The sequence below is a fragment of the Equus asinus genome, chromosome 23, assembly GCF_041296235.1.
Source record: "Equus asinus isolate D_3611 breed Donkey chromosome 23, EquAss-T2T_v2, whole genome shotgun sequence".
In the NCBI taxonomy this organism is placed as follows: Eukaryota; Metazoa; Chordata; class Mammalia; order Perissodactyla; family Equidae; genus Equus; species Equus asinus.
Window position 1 is genome coordinate 50,908,744 of NC_091812.1, and position 20,576 is coordinate 50,929,319.

Consider the following 20,576-nt stretch of genomic DNA (forward strand, 5'->3'; position numbering starts at 1 on the left):
TCAAGTTTGATAATGTCCAATTTATCTATTTTTTCTTTCACTGTCTGTGCTTTTAGTATTATATCTAAGAAACCACTGGCAAATCTAATATCATAAAGCTTCTGCCCTATATTTTCTTCTAAGAGTTTTATACTTTTAACTCCTATGCTTACATCTTTGATCCATTTTGACTTAATATTTGTATATGATGTAAGGTAAGGACCCAACTTCAGTTTTTTGCATGTGGATATCTAGTTTTCCCAGCACCAAAGACTATCCTTTCCCCATTGAATGCTCTTGGCATCCATGTTGAAAATAATTTGACAACATAGGCAAGAGTGTATTTCTGGGCTCTCTGTTCTACGCCATTGGTCTGTATGTCTATCTTTATTCTAGTACCATACTGTTTCAATGACTGTAGCTTTGTGATAAGTTTTGAAATCAGGAAGTGTGAAACTTCCAACTTTGTTCTTCTTTTTCAAGATTGTTTTGGTTATTCAGTGTCTCTTGAGATTCCATATGAATTTTAGGATGGATCTTTCTTTTTGTGCAAACAAAAGGGTGGTCATTGGGGTTTTTTATAGGGATTGAATTAAATCTATAGTTCACTTTGGGGAGTATTGACATCTTAACAATATTAAGTCTTCCAATCCATGAACATGGGATATCTTCCCATTTATTTATGTTTTAATTTCTTTTAGTAACATTTTGTAGTTTTCAGGATACAAGTCTTTCACCTCCTTGGTTAGGTTTATTCTTAAGTATTTTATTCTTTTTGATACTATTGTAAGTGGAATTGTTTTCTTAATTTATTTTCAGATTGTTCATTGTTATTGTAACATCTGACTCATGGGCCAAAGTAGTCACATAACCACACCCAAAGTCAGGAGGTGGGGAAGTACAGCCCACTTATCATGAGAGGGCACTACAAAGTTACATGGCAAAGTGAGTCAATACAAGGAGGAGTGCAGAATTGAGTCCTGTAACACTATACCCCATACTGAGCTTCCTATAGTCAATTTTAGCATTATTTTTCCAGGCCCTTCTTCAAAGTAGTCTGCTCCAACCCCTTCATTGTACACAATTACAGTGAAAATGTAAAAACAAAAAAAGGCAAGCAGATGAAAGAAATAAGCAGACAAAGAAAGGAGGTAACAAGGCAGCTAGGTAAATTGCTGGTGCCCAGCTGAACAAGTGGCAGGTATGGAGGAAAGAACACAAGGCAAGAAACCAGAAAGACTTTCACATGATCTTAAGACGGTCTCTTCACATCTCTGGGCCTCAGTTTCCTCCTCTGGAGATGGGCTAGATGACCTCTCAGGCCCTTTCCTGTGTTAACTGCATCCTCTGCAAATTCTAACAGTGTTGCCCCCAGAATAGAAGACAAGCCAACATTAGAAAATCCCTTCTCTGTGCAGACCCATAGGCACACACATCCATGCAGGTGGCATGTCATCATTTTCTGCCTTACATCTCAGTTTTATTAGTGTGCTTTTTTTTTAATCCTATGCCAGCTAGGCTCTCCTTGCAAGAGGAAAAATAATCTTAACTCTCTTAACTGTCCCCAGAACAACAGGCATGAAATCGATCATTTTTAACTGAACTGAGGTGAAACCCCCATTATCTTTAATTTTGAATGATTTAACGTGTGTTTTAAACTTCCAAATAAATTTTCATCTGTGGAAGCTAAGTTGCCAGGGACACAACAGCAAATTCAGAAGTACTCTGAATTTAGAGAAAATGAGTTTCCTCTCACAATTGTAATGTTTATTGTACTAATTCTATGCTACAAAAGCTTGCGTAGACACAATATCTCAGGTTAATATTTTGGAATCTTAATATGTGAAAGTATGTTCAATGACTATGCAGATAAACGTAATATTGTAAATGTCCAACGCAGGCTTGGTAAGAGTTGTCAGAAAGCCAAAGTTCTTGACTTATAGAAAAATGAGGTCAGGGTTTCAAATTGTTTTCCTAGTCTCTGTTGATAAATTTTGGCTTGAAAGTCACATAAAGAGTAAAATGGAGGCAGATATTAGACTTTTGCCAACTGAAGTTTGATTTTTAACTATAATTATATAGTATGTATTTTTTTTCCAATTCATTGTATCTGAAGAAGTGATTTCTTTCAGTATAAAATTGGTGTAGGAACTAATTAGCCTGAAAAAATATTCAATGGGTGAATATTAATTGCTTCATTTTTTTAAAAGTTAGTACAAGGACTTAGAAATAGGCACCTTTCTGTCCTCCAAGAATTTTTACTTACTTGAATGAATAATAGTCACCCTCGCAGAATCCCAGAGAATAAAAACATCTCCTGTTTGCTTAGGAGTGGGAAGCATAAGAAAAAATGCCATGGGGAAGGCCCATTGTATGTATGGCCTCTAGAGCTGCTGAAACACTAAAGTGACTCATCAGGAATGTGTCCTTTTGGCCTTAATGAATGGCTTACTTCTCTTCTCCTCTCCTTCTAGGTTGCCCCATCAAAGGTCACCCTACCCCCAATATCACCTGGTTCCATGGTGGCCAGCCAGTTGCCTCTGTCACAGGACTGACGCATCATATCCTGGCAGCTGGACAGATTCTCCAGGTTGCAAATCTTAGTGGCGGGTCTCAAGGCGAATTCAGCTGCCTTGCTCAGAATGAGGCAGGAACGCTCGTGCAGAAGGCCTCTTTAGTGATCCAAGGTAAGAAACCCTTCAGGCTTTGGGTGCCAGGCTTCTTTCTTGAACAAGAGAGTCTCCTTGGGAAGCTAATTCTCTAGTAGAACAAAGTGATTTCTCATCCCCCATGGTTCCTAGAGCATAAAAACTGAACCTGAACCATGTTTCCATGCAATGAGGCCCTTCAGAAGAGCCACCAGGCCCCATCCCAGCAGAACCTGGAAAAGTCAGTGCTGCCATCATAAACTGGTCTTTCTGATCATAACTTGGCTGCCACTCAGGACCGAGGAAATACCACTATATGTCAAAGTCAAATGTGTTTCCTTTAAGCTGGTTTAACTAGTAAAGATCACATACACACATACACAAAGTAGCCTGTGAAGGAAATGCAAGTTTTCTCTGTAGGTTTGATTAAAAAATCTCTCTTCATCTGAACCACTTGGTTATTGCCTCCTGCCCTGGAGAGTCCAGGAATCACGTGCTGAGTGCTTTCCAGGCACCTTTCCTGTGGCCCTGTTAGAGAACAGACCAAGAAGCCTGTACGGCTCATACATGAACCTTCCAGGAAAACGAGCAGGTCAGAGAGCCCTTGGGTGGGGCCTGGCATTGGCTGTACCAAGAGAGAGTTGTGAATGAGCCCAAAACGGGGGGAAAGAAGATCAAACTGGCCTTGTGACAGAAGCTAAGTGAGGCTTTAGAGTTTTGCATAGGCTGGTTCTACCTGTGGCCTGTGTGTAATATTTTAGGGAGAGCAAAATTCTACTGCATGTATCCTAAAATGGAGGATTCTGTGGGAAGGGACAGACTTTTGTGCCAATATAGCCCATAAGGAGGGAGATTCTTCTGAGCACATGGGTTTTCCTCTTAAACACCCTCCCCTGACATTTGACTTTCCAGACAGGAAAGTGAATGTTCCATTTTCTTGCCAGACAGTCATTCTCTGCTGAAAACCAGAAGCCAGTGCCTATCTACAAGATTCGTAATACACAACTTTGCAAATAAGCCCTCACAATTTACCAACCTACCGTTATTTTTAACACCTTTCCTACCAGTGAGTCCCAGACCCCCAAATAGAAAATGCAAAGAAATTGTCTTTCTTGCTGACATCAGTGCCTCATGTAAATGAGTCCCCTCTGGATAGGTTGGTTTTTGTAATATTTACAAAGTCTAATTTGAATCTGCACTCTTAAACATGATTGCTAAGTATCTCTGATATTTTTATATCTCTGAAAAATAAAGTGACTTTCTGGTGAACCAATAGGAAAGAAAAGTACTTTAGGAACTGTTATTTTTAAACTATGTTGAAAAATCCTAAGAGCTTCGGCCACTGATGAAGTACTGTCTGTGTGCCAGGTACAGGGTGAGGCCCTTGACTTCTGTTGGATCCAGGCCTCACAATAACTTGATGAGGTGAGGGCTGTTGGGTTCATTTTTATGGATGAGCCAGCTGAGGCTCCTGGAGACTACATGACTTGCCTAGATAGGTTGGGAATGGAGCCCACTGAGGGCAAGAGCCCCATTCATAACAGCTCCTCATGCCCACCTCAGAAGGAATACAAAACATAGGCATTTAATGCTCTCTTTCACCTCTCATCCTCCTCCTGTGACAGATTACTGGTGGTCTGTGGACAGACTGGCAACATGCTCAGCCTCCTGTGGTAACAGGGGGGTTCAGCAGCCACGCCTGAGGTGTCTCCTGAATAGCACAGAGGTCAGCCCCGCTCACTGTGCAGGGAAGGTGCGCCCCGCTGTGCAGCCCATCGCCTGCAATCGGAGAGACTGCCCTTCTCGGTGAGTGTGCCAGATGCTGGCTTAGGCCTCCCCATCCCCAAGGATGGGCGCTGACTTCAGCCAAGTTGATGACCAGCCCTTGACTAGCCCTGTGCAGGGACAGACGCTGAGTGCAGGCAAGGGGGCCTGCCTTATAGGGAGCTGCTCTTCTCCATAGGCACTGGCTTGTCAGGCCTCTCCACCGCGCAGAAAACATCCCCAGAATGAGCCTTCTCCCTCCGTTCTGTTTGTTCTCTCACCACTCCACCAGCGAAAGGCTGCCCGGGCCTCCCAAGTGCCTGAGAGGGTCTATTCAGGGAGCAGGAGCATCTCAGGCCATGGCAAGAGATGGCTCGCATCTTGCAGTTGCAGGCTCTCTGGTTCATTTGTGAGAGAAGAAATGTGTTTGCAGTTGACGTGCTCAGGGGCTAGGGCTTACTGGCCTATACGCCAACTCCTCCCCTTTCTTCTAACTTTACCTGTGCTCATCAACACTCCAGTTTAGTTGAGGAAATCTTATCCTCTTCTCTTCTACAAAGGTTGCATCCTGCTAAAGTTGAAATAAATCTCCATTTCCTATAGTTGCCTCAACTTTGGATATACATTCTCTGCATTTGGGTCCCTTACGTAGCCCAGAATGACACCCACAGTCTCTTCCTCGAGCCTTGAGAAGCTGTGAGTCCCGCTGAGCACCCCCGCCCCAGTCTTCAGGCAGTAGCCGAAGGGATAATGGATGGGCTTTGAGTTGGCACCGCCATGGTGCCCTGAGCCTGGGGGGACTTGGCTGAGCCCTGCAATGCCCCCTACTACCTATCTGTGGGACTTTCATCCACCACTCAGCCAACAGCTTTGTGTTCTGCCAGCTGAGTCATAAGGAGCAGCTGAAACCAGGAGAGACTCAATGAAACATGAAACACGCTCATTAACATCAGCAGTTGGACTTGCTGACGGGAAGGTTTCCACGGGGATGATTAATGTCCTTTTATACCCTGCCTGAACTGTAACACAGCCCTACCTCTCCTTTCTCAACCCCCCACCCCAGCTCCTGAAAAATTGCTGAAATGTATATTTGGAAATAAAAGTTGATTGAAACGCAGGCCTGACACTCACCAGGGATATAAGAGGCTGGAAGACTGCCCTTGCCAAGTTATGTGAAATGAAGAAGAGGTCTTGGACATGCCAGCAACTTTTCGATTTGCTGTGGGGATGGTCGGAGTCAATCAGCCTCATTTACTTCTGCAAATGAAATAATGGCTGCGTCTCCTTGGGTTTCAGTGCTCCCAGGAGCTTTAAAACACCTCGTGGCCGCGTCCTAAGTGGCTGTGCTCCTGTGGGTTGGATATCTGCACACGGCCCTCTCCCAGGGGCAAACAGAGCAGGGAAGTTCCGTCAAACTAAAGAAGTCAAGTGGAATTGCTCCCCGTCCCTACTCCTTGCCTGAGAGCTGACGTGATGTCACTGGACTTGGAAGTGGCCACAGGCCCACCTTTGGCTGCTTTCCCCATCAGGCTTCTTGGGCACCTTAGCAGCCTTCTTTGCATACAAACATCACCCTGGTCATCTTTTTGAATAGTACTGGGAAGTCCTGCTTTGACCCAAGTCACTGTTTGAACCATTTCATTTAGATAAGTTTTTTTCTCAGGCAATAAAACTAATGAATGTTTGGGGCCAGCCTAGTGGCACAGTGGTGTATAGTTCATGCGCTCCACTTCGGCAGCCCAGGGTTCATCGGTGCAGATCCTGGGCTCGGACCTACACACTGCTTGTCAAGCCATGCTGTGGTAGGCGTTCCATGTACAAAGTAGAGGAAGATGGGCAGAGATGTTAGCTTAGGGCCTATTTCCTCAGCAAAAAGAGGAGGTTTGGCAGCAGATGTTAGCTCAGGGCTAATCTTCCTCAAGAAAAAAAAAAACTAATGAATGTTTTTTTCCATATTGAATGAAATGGCTGAAAAGCACTAAGTCTTTCCTTACTATTTTCCCCCAACTGTCTCCTCTTTGAGAATTATCCCAGGGTGCAGACATGCAAAGAGAACCCCTACATGTTTGTCTATGGACCAGGGATTTCACAGTGACTCCTAGCGTGCGGCCTGGCTTTATGGGACAAGCCATTTGTCACAGTCTTTGTCAGTCTCACTTCTGAGGATCTAAATTGTAGTTGGAAGCTAACATTCTGAGAACAACTACTTTCACCACGAAGGCAGCCCTCTAAGAGTTACCTAGAAGACCTATGGCCTATGTTGCCTGGAGGTGGGCAATTGCTCCAGAAAGCTGGAGGGAACTTCACCTGTTGCGGGGGGATTCAACACCATCAAATGAGCCACGGGTGAAGGCGAGGTAGAGAATACTGTGAGTCCTAGCAGACAAAACGCTGGCTTAAGTGAGACCCAGACTGCCCCCTGGGTCAGAGGCAACACAGGCTCGGATCTGACTTTCCTCAGAGACTGTCCCTTCTCTGCCACACCCTTGGGTGCCTTTAGGGAGCACCAGACCCACAGCACAGTATAATTAAGGACTGTCTCCCCAGGGTGTTCCATCTGCATGCTCACTGCTTTTTGGGCCAATGTCAAGCTGAGGCAACTGATCTTCAGAACATTCTTTCAAGGTGCACCTTTTTAGTCAATTTCCAAAGGGTATTTGTTTCTATGGCTACCGTAACACATTACCGCAAACGTGATGGCCTAAAACAACAGAAATTTATCCTCTCCCAGTTTTGGAGGCCGGCAGTCTAAAATCCAGGTCAGTGGGCAGCACCCCTCCAAGAGTGCTAGGCAAGAATCTCTTCCTTGGCCCTTGCAGCTTCTGGTGGCTCTATGTGTCCCTTGGCTTGTGGCTGTATCACTCCAACCTCTGCCTCTGTGGTCACACTGTCCCTCTTCTGTGTTTGTGTCGAAACTCCCTCTGCCTCTCTCTTATAAGGACACTTGTCATGGCATTTGAGGCCTACCCAGATAATGCAGGATAATATCATCTCAAAATCCTTACTTATACCTGCAAAGACCCTTTGTCCAAATAAAGTAATATTCCAGGGATTTGACGTAGATATCCTCGGGGGACCATTTTCAGCCTACCACGCCATGTATGTACTGTGAAAAGGGCTGCAGTCCCCAAATTAGCAGCTGTGTGGTGAGCACAGGTGGCTGTGGAAGGCACCTGTCTGGGCATATGCGGCCCCGTGCCCCTCCCCAAGGCCTAACCTTTGCGGCTGCCCTGACGCCTCTTCCTCTCTGCAGGTGGATGGTGACCTCCTGGTCCGCCTGTACCCGGAGCTGTGGGGGAGGTGTCCAGACCCGCCGAGTGACCTGCCAGAAGCTGAAAGCCTCTGGGATCTCCACTCCCGTGTCCAATGACATGTGTACCCAGCTCGCCAAACGGCCAGTGGACACCCAGGCCTGTAACCAACAGCTCTGTGTGGAGTGGGCCTTTTCCAGCTGGGGCCAGGTGAGAGGGTTTTATCTGAAAGGTAAATCTAAAGGTGTGGACCCTGCCACAGTAGGAAGTAAAATGCCACCACTGCCACCTCCTCAGTGATGACCAACCTTTCACACTTTCACATCCTGTCAATCAGCTAACCCCGCCCACTGTCCTTCCTAAAGCCCAGATCAGATTGTTCTTCTCTAACACTAACATTGCCTCCCACACCCATTACACTTCCTTTTGATTTCCTTCCCTCCCTTCCCATTCTCAGATGATCATCAGACCCTCAGCAACCCCTTCTTCTCACTGTAAGGCCGGCTCTCCTCACTGGCGATGCTGGGGCTGAGGATGTAAAGCTCTGATGAGATCCATCTGGGGGCTGCAGCATCATTCCGGGCCAGGGGTTCTCAACTGGGTTGCACAGTTAGAACCACTGGAGAAGCTTCTTTAAAAGACCAGTGTCCAAGCTGTACCTCCCAGAGATTCTAAGTCAGCTGCTCTGGGGTGAGATCCAAGCATGAGCAAGTTTCAGAAACTCCCCAGGTGAGTCTGATGTGCAGCCGGGGTAGAGAGCCACTGCTCCAAGCCAAGAAGAGTTGAAGCCTGGCTGGATCACTTTGAAACCACCAATTCCTTTCTCGATTCTCCGCCAGCGGTTAACCAAAAATGTCCCAGGTTGGCTCAACAGACAGCAGACATGGGAGCTCATCTGACCCAAGTAGGAATGGGGCCTCTTCTAGATATAGGGAGGAACCACAATGACTCCATTTGGAGAGGAAATTTTATGTTTTGTTGTCACTTAAAAGAAAGATCAACACAAACTGAAGATTCTCTGTGGTGAAGAGCAAACCTGACCAATGACAGACCCATGATGCCAGGAGCCGGGGCAGGGAGCCTGAGTGGCCTCACCATTGTTCTCACATCATTTCTGGGCCAGGTGGGACCAAGCACCCACCAGGAACTCCCGTTGTACTTAGAGGCCCAGGTTTCCCACTGCAGGTAGATAGGGCCTCCATTTAGACAAAGAATAGTTTCCTACTCGTCTGACCACTCCACTCTTTTAGAACATTGTTGGCACCAAAAAAAAAATCTGGTGTGATGCTTGGGGGAAATGATATAATTGCATATACTGTGTTTCTCCCCAAAGTTTGTGTTCAAAACCTACTGGAGACCTCCTGAGCATCTAAGAGCTGTCTGCCAGGATGATAATCAGCTGGTACCCACCAAGTGTGTGGTAACAACTATTGTGGCTCGTCGGAGGCTGACGCTGTTGGTAGGATGACCATTCTGATTGGTCAGGCATAGTTTCTGACTGGTTGGTGTCTGAACCACACCATTAAGCTTGGCCTGCTGGGACACCCCAAAACAACCACAAGGTGGGGCCTGCCTGGTGGCACAGCAGTTAAGTTCACACATTCCGCTTCAGTGGCCCAGGGGTCACTGGTTCAGATCCTGGGTGCGGACCTACGCACCACTTGTCAAGCCATGCTGCAGCAGGTGTCCCACATATAGAGGAGGATGAACACGGACGTTACCTCAGGGCCAGTCTTCCTCAGCAAAAAGAGGAGGATTGGCAGCAGATGTTAGCTCAGGGCTAATCTTCCTCAAAAAAAAAAACAAAACAAAACCACCACAAGGTTCTTAATGTCTTGGGGCAGTTAGCAACTTGAAACTTTTTGGAACTGGCTATCTACACGTTACTGCATTCATGTCCCCCATCGTCACCCCAAGTTGTGTTCTTTGGAAAACAGTCACTTGGAAGCTCCTATTAAGACACTGTGGCCATCACTAATGAAGATCAAATGTTATTTGGGAGAAATGTAGTGACACAGTTCACTTGCAACGCATAAGCCGTTTGTGTCCCAGGTGATAGTGCTCAACACTAGCCAATCAACACGCTCAGCTGGAAGCTCCTTTCTGGCGCCTCTACCAAGCCCCCCTTATTGCCAGTGACCTAATGTATGTGCTTCATAATCAAAGAGGCATGAGCTCCCCCTTGCTCCCACACCTGGGGGGATATCATCTTTCTCTTACCTGGAAAAGCCCACTTCTGATAGGTCTCGTTCAGTCCAAGGCACTGCTCTGCTTCTAGGCCCTCAAGGCTTTCTGGCAGTTTGTGAAATTACAATTGGGAACAGATCTGGCTACACAGGGGAGATATTTCTGCATTGTGTCATTGAGGTCACTCAAGGGGACATATAGTGCACGCTGATCGTTTTCAGTGATTATTTTTCCTAACAGAGAGAAAAATAGGTCTTTCCCCCTTCCTTCCCTTCAAACAACTCTCACCACCACCTTCTTTCTTCTAAAACCCTTGAGGCAAGTATAGCTCGAGCTGTAATGTAAATCACCTGTGGATCTTGTTAAAAATGCAAATTCTGATATGGCAGGTCTGGAGTAGAGCTTTGGATGCTGAATTTCTTTTTATTGAGGTATAATTGACATCAGTTTCAGGTGCACAATATAATGATTTGATATTTGTATACACTGTGATATGATCACAAGTCTGTTTAATATCCATCACCATACAGTTACAAAAAAAATTGTTTTTCTTGTGATGAGAACTTTTAAGATCTACTCTCTTAGTAACTTTCACATACGCAATGCAGTATTATTATAGTCACCATGCTCTACACTATATCCTCACGACTTATTTATTTTACAACTGGAAGTTTGTATCTTTTGACCCATTTCACCCACCTCCCGCCTCTGGCAACCATCAATCTGTTCTCTGTACCTATGAGCTTGGTTGATTTTGGTTTTTTTAAGATTTCCCTGTATAAGTGAGATCATCCAGTATTGTCTTTCTCTCTCTGACTTATTTCACTTAGCATAATGCCCTCAAGGTCTATCCATGTTGTCGCAAGGAACAAGATTCTCTTCTTTTTATGGCTGAATAATATTCCATACACCACATCTTCTTTATCAATGGACGCTTAGGTTGCTTCCATATGTTGGCTATAAATGCTGCTGCAATGAACATGGGGGTGCATATATCTTTTTGAATTAATGTTTTTATTTTCTTCTGATAAATAACCCAGAAGTGGAACTGCTGGATATTATGGTAGTTCTGTTTTTAATTTTTTGAGGATCCTCCATACTGTTCTCCATAGTGGCTGCACCAATTGACATTCCCACCAACAGTGCATAAGGATTCCCTTTTCTCCACACACTTGCCAATGCTTGTTTTCTCTTGTCTTTTTGATAATTGCCATTCTGACAGGTGTGAGGTGATATCTCATTGTTTTGACTTGCATTTCCCTGATGATTGGTGATGGTGAGCATCTTTTCATGTACCTGTTGGCCATCTTCTTTGGCGAATGGTTGTATTTTTTGGAAAAATGTCTAGTCAGATCTTCTGCCCATTTTTTTAGTTGGGTTGTTTGGTTTTTTGCTATTGCGTTGTATGAGTTCTTTATATATTTTGTCAGATATATGATTTGTGAATATTTTCTCTCGTTCAGTAAGTTGCCTTTTCATTTTGTTGATGGTTCCTTTTGCTGTGCAGCATCTTTTTAGTTTGATGTAGTCCTACTTGTTTGTTTTTGCTTTTGTTACTTTTGCTTTGGGTTGTTCAGTAGCATGCTGTTTAATCTCCACATATTTGTGAATTTTCCAGTTTTCTTTTTGTAATTGACTTCTAGTTTCATACCATTTTGGTTGGAAAAGATGCTTAATATGATTTCAGTCTTCTCAAATTTATTAAGATTTGTTTTGTGGCTTAATAGACGATCTATCCTGGAGAATGTTCCATGTGTGCTTGAGAAGAATGTGTATGCTATTGCTTTGGGATGGAATAGTCTATAAATATTTGTGAAGTCCATCTGATCTAACATGTTGTTTAAGGCTGATGTTTCCTTATTGATTTTCTGTCTGGATGATCTATCCATTGATGTAAGTGGGGTATTAAAGTACCCTACTATTATTGTATTGCTGTTTATTTCTCCCTTTAGGTCTCTTAGTATTTGCTTTACATATTTAGGTGCTCCTATATTGGGTGCATAAATATTTACAAATGTTATATCCTCTTGTTGGATTGACCCCTTTATCATTATGCAATGCCCTTCTTTATCATTTATTAGTCTTTGTCTTAAAGTCTATTTTGTCTGATAAAGCTACTCCCACTTTCTTTTTATTTCCATTTTCCATTCCTTCACTTTCAGTCTGTGTGTGTCCTTACATCTGAAGTGAGTTCATTGTAGGCAGCATATACATGGGTTTCAGTTTTTTATCTATTCAGCCACTCTGTCATTTGATTGGAGAATTTAGTCCATTTACATTTAAAGTAATTATTGATAGGTATGTGCTTACTGCCATTTTGTTCATTGTTTTCTGCTTGATACTGACATTTCATCAATGTAGTATGACTATTCTTATATGTCTCTCTTTACTGATGAGTTTCTTTATTTTTTATTTTATTTGGAGTTACACCAATTTTTTGGTTCCTAAGACCTGTTTTGTAGTTCCTGTCTGTTCCTTTCTTCTTCTCTCTTCCTTTGTAGTAGGCTTAGATTCCTTCCTCTTTATCTTTTGTGTATTTATTAAAGATTTTTGCTTGTGGTTACCATGAAGCTTACATATAACAACTTATATTTGTAACAGTCTATTTTAAGTGGATAATCTAAATTTGAACACATTTTTACTCTCCTCCCCGTGACATTTTGGTTTTGATGTGACTTTTTACATCTTTTTATCTTGTATATCCTTTAACTAATTATTGTGGTTATAGTTATTTTTTACTACTTTTGTCTTTTAACCTTCATTCTAGCTTCATAAGTGATTAATCCACTACATTTTCTATATATTTACCTTTACCAGTGAGATTTATACTTTCATATGCTTTTTGTTACTAATTAGCACCCTTTCATTTCAGCTTAAAGAAGACTCTTGAAAAATTTTCTAAGGCCAGTTTAGTATGATGAACTTCTTTAGCTTTTGTCATCTGGAAAACTCATCATCACTTCAATTCTGAATGATAAATTTACTGGGTAGAGTATTCTTGGGGGAAGTTTCTTTTTCCCCCTAATTTCCAGGCCAGAAGGGAATAGCATGATATATTCAAATTTTTGCTGAAAAACCTGCTGATAGTTGTATTAGAGTTCCCTTGTATGTAACAAGTTGTTTTTCTCTTGCTTTTAAAATTCTCTCCTTGTCTTTAACTTTCAACATTTTAATTATAATGTGTCTTAATGTGGGTCTCTTTGGGTTCATCTTATTTGGAATGCTCTGGGGCTCCTGGATCTGATTGTCTCTTTTCTTCCCCAGGTTATGGTAATTTTCAACCATTATTTCTTCAAGTAAGTTTTCTGCCCCTGTCTCTCTCTCTCTCTTCTCCTTCTATGACTATATAATGTAAATGCTGTCTGCTTAATCTTTTCCCATAAGTCCCTTAAGCTATCTTCACTTTTTTTCATTCTTTTTGCTGCTCTGGGTGAGTTCCACTACCCTGTCTTTGAGTTCACTGATCCTTTCTTCTGCTTCATCTAGTTTGTTGTTGAACCCCTCCAGCGTATTTTTCAGTTCAGTTATTCTCTAGCTCTGTGACTTCTACTTGGTCCTTTATCATTTCTATTTATTTGTTGAAGTTCTCACTGTGTTCATCCATGCTGAATTTCTAAAAGTTCTCAGTGATGCCAATGCTACTGGTCCAAGACCACATGTTAAAGAGTAGCAAGGCTTAAGGCATTACAAATTACAAGGACTTGCTTGATCTCACAATCCTGTTGATATTTTTGTATTGGTGATTTTGTTAGGATGTGCTTCAAACATTTCTGACAAGAAAATCCTTTTGAAATAGTGTCATGCAAATGTCTGTTCCTTCATCTGCCTACCTCTTTGAAGTCTAAGAAAACCACGCTGATTTTAGTTTAAGTAGAACTAAGACCACTTTCTCAGCTCTAACAACCTGGCTTCATGAAATAAGTCAACTTTCTTCTTTTAATCCATAATACATTTATGAGGCACCTGTTTGGTGGGAATGTGTTCCATAAAAGCATGTGTGAAGGAATGAAGGCAACAGCAGCCCTGGAATGTTTTTAGGAGAATTAGGTGAGAGGTAGAAATATAAATGTAGCTGGAAAACAGGTGTCAAACTATGAAAAGTCTTGTAGGCTGTGTGAGGAGTTTGGATCTCATTAGGAATGCCACTTTGTTGGCACAGGAGAGGGGAACTACCTAGAAAGACTTTTAAGCAGGAATGTCATGATCAGAGTTACACTTTTTATTCTGTCATCAGTATAGTAATTGAATTGGGCAATTAGAAGGCTGAAGAAGAGAACCCTAATCTAGTTAAGAAATTTTGTGATCAGAACGAAGGCAGTGGAAATGGAGAGGACATGGCTTCAGTGATCCCTTGGCTATCTGGGATGATAAGAAATTGTTTTGAACATGTTTAGCATGAGATATTTGTTTGTGAAATATCCAAGTGAGATACGTTCATTAAGCAATTGGATGTATAGATCTGGGACTTAAAAGAGCTCTGTGCTAAACACTATCAACTTGAAAGGCATCAGTAGACAGAGGGTGGCTAGCAGTCATGAGTATAACCAAGGAGAGGTAAAGCACAGAGATGGAAAAGAAGGCACAGGACAGAACCCTGGGGGAACACTAATTAAGCTGTGGGAAGAGGAGGGAAAAAAATCCTAATGAGTAGAAAAAACTTAGAAAGCATATTTGTAAAGACCAACAAAGGAGTTGTTTCCAGAAAGAAGGAAGAGTCGGTGGTATATCAAAATGCATGAGAAAGAATAAACAAGATAAAGCAAGCATTGGCCAGGACCTCATGGAACTTGACTGATGGGCAGTGTGGCAATTGGCACTGAAGTCAAACCAGCAATGAGTACAGGTATAGATAAGAGTAGAGGAAATAGGGCTGCTGGGGACAGATCACTCCTTCAAGAATTCCCAGTTGTGGTCAAGGGACATCAGCAAAATGGCAGACTAAGAAGCTCTAAGTTCTCATTCCCCCATGGAAACATCAAAAAACAATCAGAAGCTAGCTGAACTAACCTCATAGAAGCTCTGAAAAACAGTCAAAGGTCTACATCAACCAAGCAAACACCCATTAAAGAAAAACCCACCTTCAAAACAGAAAATTGTGGCATTTTCACTCATTCTTCCCCAGCCTGGTGCAGTCTTGGTCGAAAGGCAACAGCAGCCCATTTCCCTCCTTCAGTCAGTAGAGAACAGAGAAGATCCTATTTGTAGTGTTCTAACCTGTGAGAGGACCACCTGGAGGACTGATCTCTGTCTCACCTAACTCACATGTTAAGGGGGGAAAGTGTCAGCCACTACTTGCAAAAGCTGCAGGGGGCTACACACCTCCAGATACCTGGGGCAAGAGAGCACAGATGGAGCCATTTAATAGACCATCTAAGGCCCTGAGGAAAACCTGGGGTGAGACTCTCCGGGAAATTAAAACTTTTCAAAGCAGCCATGTATACAGGCGAATTGGGAAAGCCACACGCAGGCCCAGGCAACACATATGCTCAGGAAAGACCTGAGAAGACCTTAAGCTTTCACCTCAGGGTGATCCCTAGGCTCAGAGACAGTATACAAAGCCTGGGTGAGAGAGCTGTTTTCTCAAATGCCTAATTTTCCAAAATAAACTATAAGTCATACAAAGAAACAGGAACACATGGCTCATTCAAGGGGAAAATAAAGTGGCAGAAACTATCCCTCAAGAAACAGGGCATCCAATGTATTAGACCGAGACTTTAAAACAACTGCCTTAAATGTGCTCAAAGGGCTGAAGAAAAACATGGATAAAGAACTAAAGGAAATCAGAAAAATAATACGTGAACAAAATGAGAACATCAACAAAGAGATAGAAATCATAAAAAGAAACCAAACAAATTTTGGAGCTGAAAAACCCAGTTATCTGAATTAAAAATTTCACTAGAGGTGTGTTCAACAGCAGGTTTGAGCAGGCAGAAGAAACAATTAGCAAACCTGAAAACAGGACAATTGAAATCATCAAGTCCAAGTAGCTGAAAGAAAAGAAACGAAGAAAATGGGGCCAATACACACGTTGTGGGAGTCCCAAAAGGAGAAGAGAGAGAGAACAGGACAGAGATATTATTTGACAAAATGGCCAAAAACACCCCAAATTTGATAAAGACATGATTCTACAAATCTAAAAAGCTCAACAACTCCAAGTAGAACAAACTCAAAGGACACCACACTGAGACACATTATAATCAAAATTGTCTTAAAACAGAGATCTTGAAAGCAACAAGAGAGAAGAGACTTATCAGGTACTAAGGGATCCTCAATAAAATTAGCAGCTGATTTCTCAGCAGAAACCCTGCAGGCCAGAAGGCAGTGGAATTAAACTATCAATTGAGAATTCCATATCCAGCAAAACTGTCCTTCAAAAATGAGGGAGAGGAGCCAGGCCAGGGGCATAGTGGTCAAGTTTGCATGCTCTGCTTCAGTGGCCCAGGGTTCACAGGTTTGGATCCCAGGTACAGATGTAGCACCACTCATCAAGCCACGCTGTGGCGGCATCCCACATAAAATAGAGGAAGATTCGCATGGATGTTAGCTCAGCAACAATTTTCCTCAAGCAAAAAGAGGAAGATTGGCAATAGATGTTAGCTCAGGGCCAATCTTCCTCACAAAAAAAAAAAGGGAGAAATTAAAATATTCCCAGATAAACACTGAGGGAGTTCATTACTATTATACCTGACTGCAAGAAACATGAAAGGGAGACCAGGTTAAAATGAAAGGACACTAGATAGTAACTTCAAGCCATATCTCTGTATTTGGCAAATATAAAAATCAGTATTGTGGGGCCGGCCTCATGGCCTAGTGGTTAAGTTTGGCATGCTCTGCTTCAGCAGTCCAGTTTGTTCCCAGGTGTGGACCTACACCACTCATTGGCGGCCATGCTGTGGTGACAACCCATGTACAAAATAGAAGAAGAATGGCACAGATATTAGCTCAGGGCAAATCTTCCTCAGCAAAAAGAGGAAGATTGGCAATGGATGTTAGCTCAGGGCGAATCTTCTTCTTCAGAAAAACAAAAATCAGCATCGTAATTTGGGTTTGTAACTCCATTTTTTACTTTCTCCAGGGTTTAAATGTCAAATGCATAAAAAGCTATAAATCTATATTAGTGAATATACAGTGTATAAAGACATAATTTTTACATCATTAAGTGGGGGAGAAGAAAGAGCTGTATAAAAGTAGAGTTTTTGTATGTGGTTGAAGTTAAGTTGGTATCAATTCAAATTAGGATGTTAAATGTAATACCAATGGTCATCACAAATTAAATATCTATAGACTACATGCAAAAGGAAATGAGAAAGGAATCAAAACATGTCACTATGAAAAATCAACTAAATACAAAAGAAGGCAACAATGGAGGGGAGAGGAAGTTATAAGACAGACATAAAACAAGGTGGCAAAATAAGTCCATCCTATCAGTAATGACTTTAAACATAAGTGGGGGAAAAAACTCCTCAATCAAAAGGCATAGACTCGCATAATAGGTTAAAAAATAATCCAATTGTAAGCTATCTAAAAGAGACTCACTTCAGATCTAGAGACTCAAATAAATTGAAAGTGAAAGGGTGGAAAAAGATATCCCATGCAAAAATAGTAACCAAAAGAGAGCTGGGGTGGCTATACTAATATCAAAGTAAATTTTAAGTCAAAACTGTTACAAGATACAAAGAAGGAAATTATATATTGATAAAAGGGTCAATACACCAAGAAGATATAATAATTATTAACATATATACATAAACATCAAAGCTCCAAAATATATGAATCAAATATTGACAGAACTGGAAAAATAAACAAATGTCCCACTTTCAATGACAGATAGGACAACCAAACAAAAGATCAATTTAAAAAATAGAGGAATTTAACATCACTATAAACCAACTGGACCTAACAGACATATACGGAACACTCCACTCAACAACAACAGAATACACATTTTTCTCAAGTGTACATGAAACATTCTGTAGGATAGACTACATGTTGGGCCACACAACAAGTCTTAATAAATTTTAAAAGAATGAAATCATACAAAGTATCTCTTCACTGCAATGGATGAAACTAAAAGTCAGTAGCACAAGGAAAACAGGAAAATTCACAAATATGTAGAAATGAAATAACACATTCTTAAACAACCAATGAGTCAAAGAAGAAATCATAAGGAAAATTAGAAAATACCTTGAGACAAGTGAAAACATGGGATGCAGAGAAAGCAGTGCTAAGAAAATTTTATAGTTGTAAGTGCTTACATTAAAAAAGAAAGATCTCGGGGCTGGCCCGGGGGTGCAGTGGTTAAGTGTGCATGTTCTGCTTCAGCGGCCCAGAATTCACCAGTTCAGATCCCGGGTGTGGACATGGTACCACTTGGCAAGCCATGCTATGGTAGGCATCCCACATATAAAGTAGAGGAAGATGGGCATGGATGTTAGCTCAGGGCCAGTCTTCCTCAGCAAAAAGAGGAGGATTAGCAGCAGATGTTAGCTCAGGGCTGATCTTCCTATAAATAAATAATAATTTGGGGGGGAAAAAAAAGAAAGATCTCAAATCAACAACTTTATGCCCTAAAGAACTAAAATAAGAAGAGTGAACTAAACCCAAGGCTAGCAGAAGGAAGGAAATAAAGACTAGAGTGGAGATAAAGAGTAGAGAAAATCAATGAAACTAAAAGATCTACAAAATAGACAAACTTTTAGCTACACTAAGAAAAAAACAGAAGATTCAAATTATTAAAATCTGAAATGAAATTAGTAACATTACTGATTTTACAGAAATAAAGAAATTTTATAGGAGTTCTATGAACAATCGTACACCAACAAATTGGATAACCTAGATGTAATGCACAAATGCCTAGAAACACATAACCTACCAAGACGAAATCATGAAGAAGTAAAAATATGAATAGACCTATAACTAGAAAGAAGATTGAATCCGTAATCAAAGACCTCCAACAAAGAAAAGTCCTGGGCCATATGGCCTCCCTGGTGAATTCTACCCAATATTTAAGGAAATATTTATACCAATCCTTCTCAAACTCTTCCTAAAAATTGAAGGGAAGGGAACACTAACACTCCCTAACTCATTCTGTGAGGCCAGTGTTACCCTGATACCAAAGCCAGACAAAGACACAAGGAAAGAAAACTAAAGACCAATATCCCTTCTAATTCTTGATGCAGAAATCCTCAAGAAAATACTAGCAAACCAAATTTAGAAGCATATTGAAAGGATTATACACCATGAACAGGTAGGATTTATTCTTGGAATGTAAGGATGGTTCAACATATGAAAACCAATCACTGTAATATACCACATTAGTTGAATGAAGGGGAAAATGACCATCTTAATTGATGCATAAATAGAATTTGACAAAATTCAACACACTTTCATCATAAAAACACTCAAAAAACTAGGAATAGAAAGAATCTATGTCAAAATAATAAAGACCATATGTGAAAAACCTACAACAAATATCATTCTCAATAGGGAAGACTGAAAGCTTTCCCCCTAAGGTGAAGAGCAAGACAAGGATGCAATGTTTGCCACTTCCATTCAACATAGTATTGGAAGTTCAGAGCAATTAGGCAAGAAAAAGAATGAAAAACCATCCAAGTTGGAAAGGAAGAAGTAAAATGACCTCTGTTCATAGATGACATGATCTCATATTAACAACCCTAAAAATCCCAAAACAACTATTAAAAAAAACTCTGAGCTAATAAACGAATTCAACAAAATTGCAGAGTAAAAAATTAACACATAAAAACACTTGTATTTCTATACAGGAACAATGAACAATCTGAAAAGGAAATTAAGAAACAATCCCATTTATAATAACATCAAAAAGAATAAAATACTCAGGAATAAACTTAACCCAGGAGGTGAAAGACTTGTACACTGAAACACTGAAAATGTTGCTAAAAGAAACTAAAGATGACACAAATAAATGAAAAGACATCTTATGTTCATGGATTAGAAAACTTAATGTTGGTTAAGATGTCAATACTGCTCAAATTGATGTGCAGATTCAATGCAATTCCTATCAAAAATCCCAAGGATTTTTTTTTTTTTTGCAGAAATAGAAAAGTCCATCCTAAAATCCATATGGTATCTTAAGAGACCCTGAATAGCCAAAACAATCTTGAAAAAGAGAACAAAGTTGGAGGTTTCACACTTCCTGATTTCAAAACTTGTAACAAAGTTACAATAATTGAAACAGTATGGTACTGGAATAAAGACAGACATACAGACCAATGGAATAGAATAGAGAGTCCAGAAATAAACTCTTGCATATATAACCAAATGAATTGTGCCAAGGTCATTCGATGGGGAAAGGACAGTCTTTTCAACAAACGGTGCTGGGAAAGCTGGATATCCACATGCAAAAGAATGAAGTTGGATCATTATCTTACATCATATACAAAAGTTAACTCAAAATACATCAAAGACTTAAATGTATAAGTACAAAACTCTTAGAAGAAAACATAGGGCGGAACCTGCATGATATTGGATTCGGCAATGATGTCTCAGATATGACACTAAAAGCATAGGCAACAAATGAAAAAATAGATAAACTAGACATCATAAAAACAAAAAGCTTCTCTTCAACAAAAAATACTATCAAGAGACTGAAAAAGCAACTCATAGAATGGGAGAAAATATTGTCAAATCACAAATCTGATAAAGGATTAATATCCAGAATATATAGAGAAGCACAACTTAACAACAAAACACAAAGTCTTGAATAGAC

At 41.1% G+C, this 20,576-nt stretch overlaps 1 protein-coding gene across 3 annotated transcripts in view; it reads left to right on the forward strand.

Annotated features, from left to right (window-relative positions):
• Positions 1 to 20,576, forward strand: part of ADAMTSL1 (ADAMTS like 1) — an 852,153-nt gene that overhangs the window by 824,103 nt on the left and 7,474 nt on the right. For all 3 annotated transcript variants that reach the window (XM_070495595.1, XM_070495594.1, XM_014845577.3), the window contains 3 exons: positions 2,454 to 2,666; positions 4,253 to 4,433; positions 7,645 to 7,852. In XM_070495595.1, the coding sequence (XP_070351696.1) occupies positions 2,454 to 2,666; positions 4,253 to 4,433; positions 7,645 to 7,852 (602 nt within the window). The remainder of the gene's footprint in view (positions 1 to 2,453; positions 2,667 to 4,252; positions 4,434 to 7,644; positions 7,853 to 20,576) is intronic.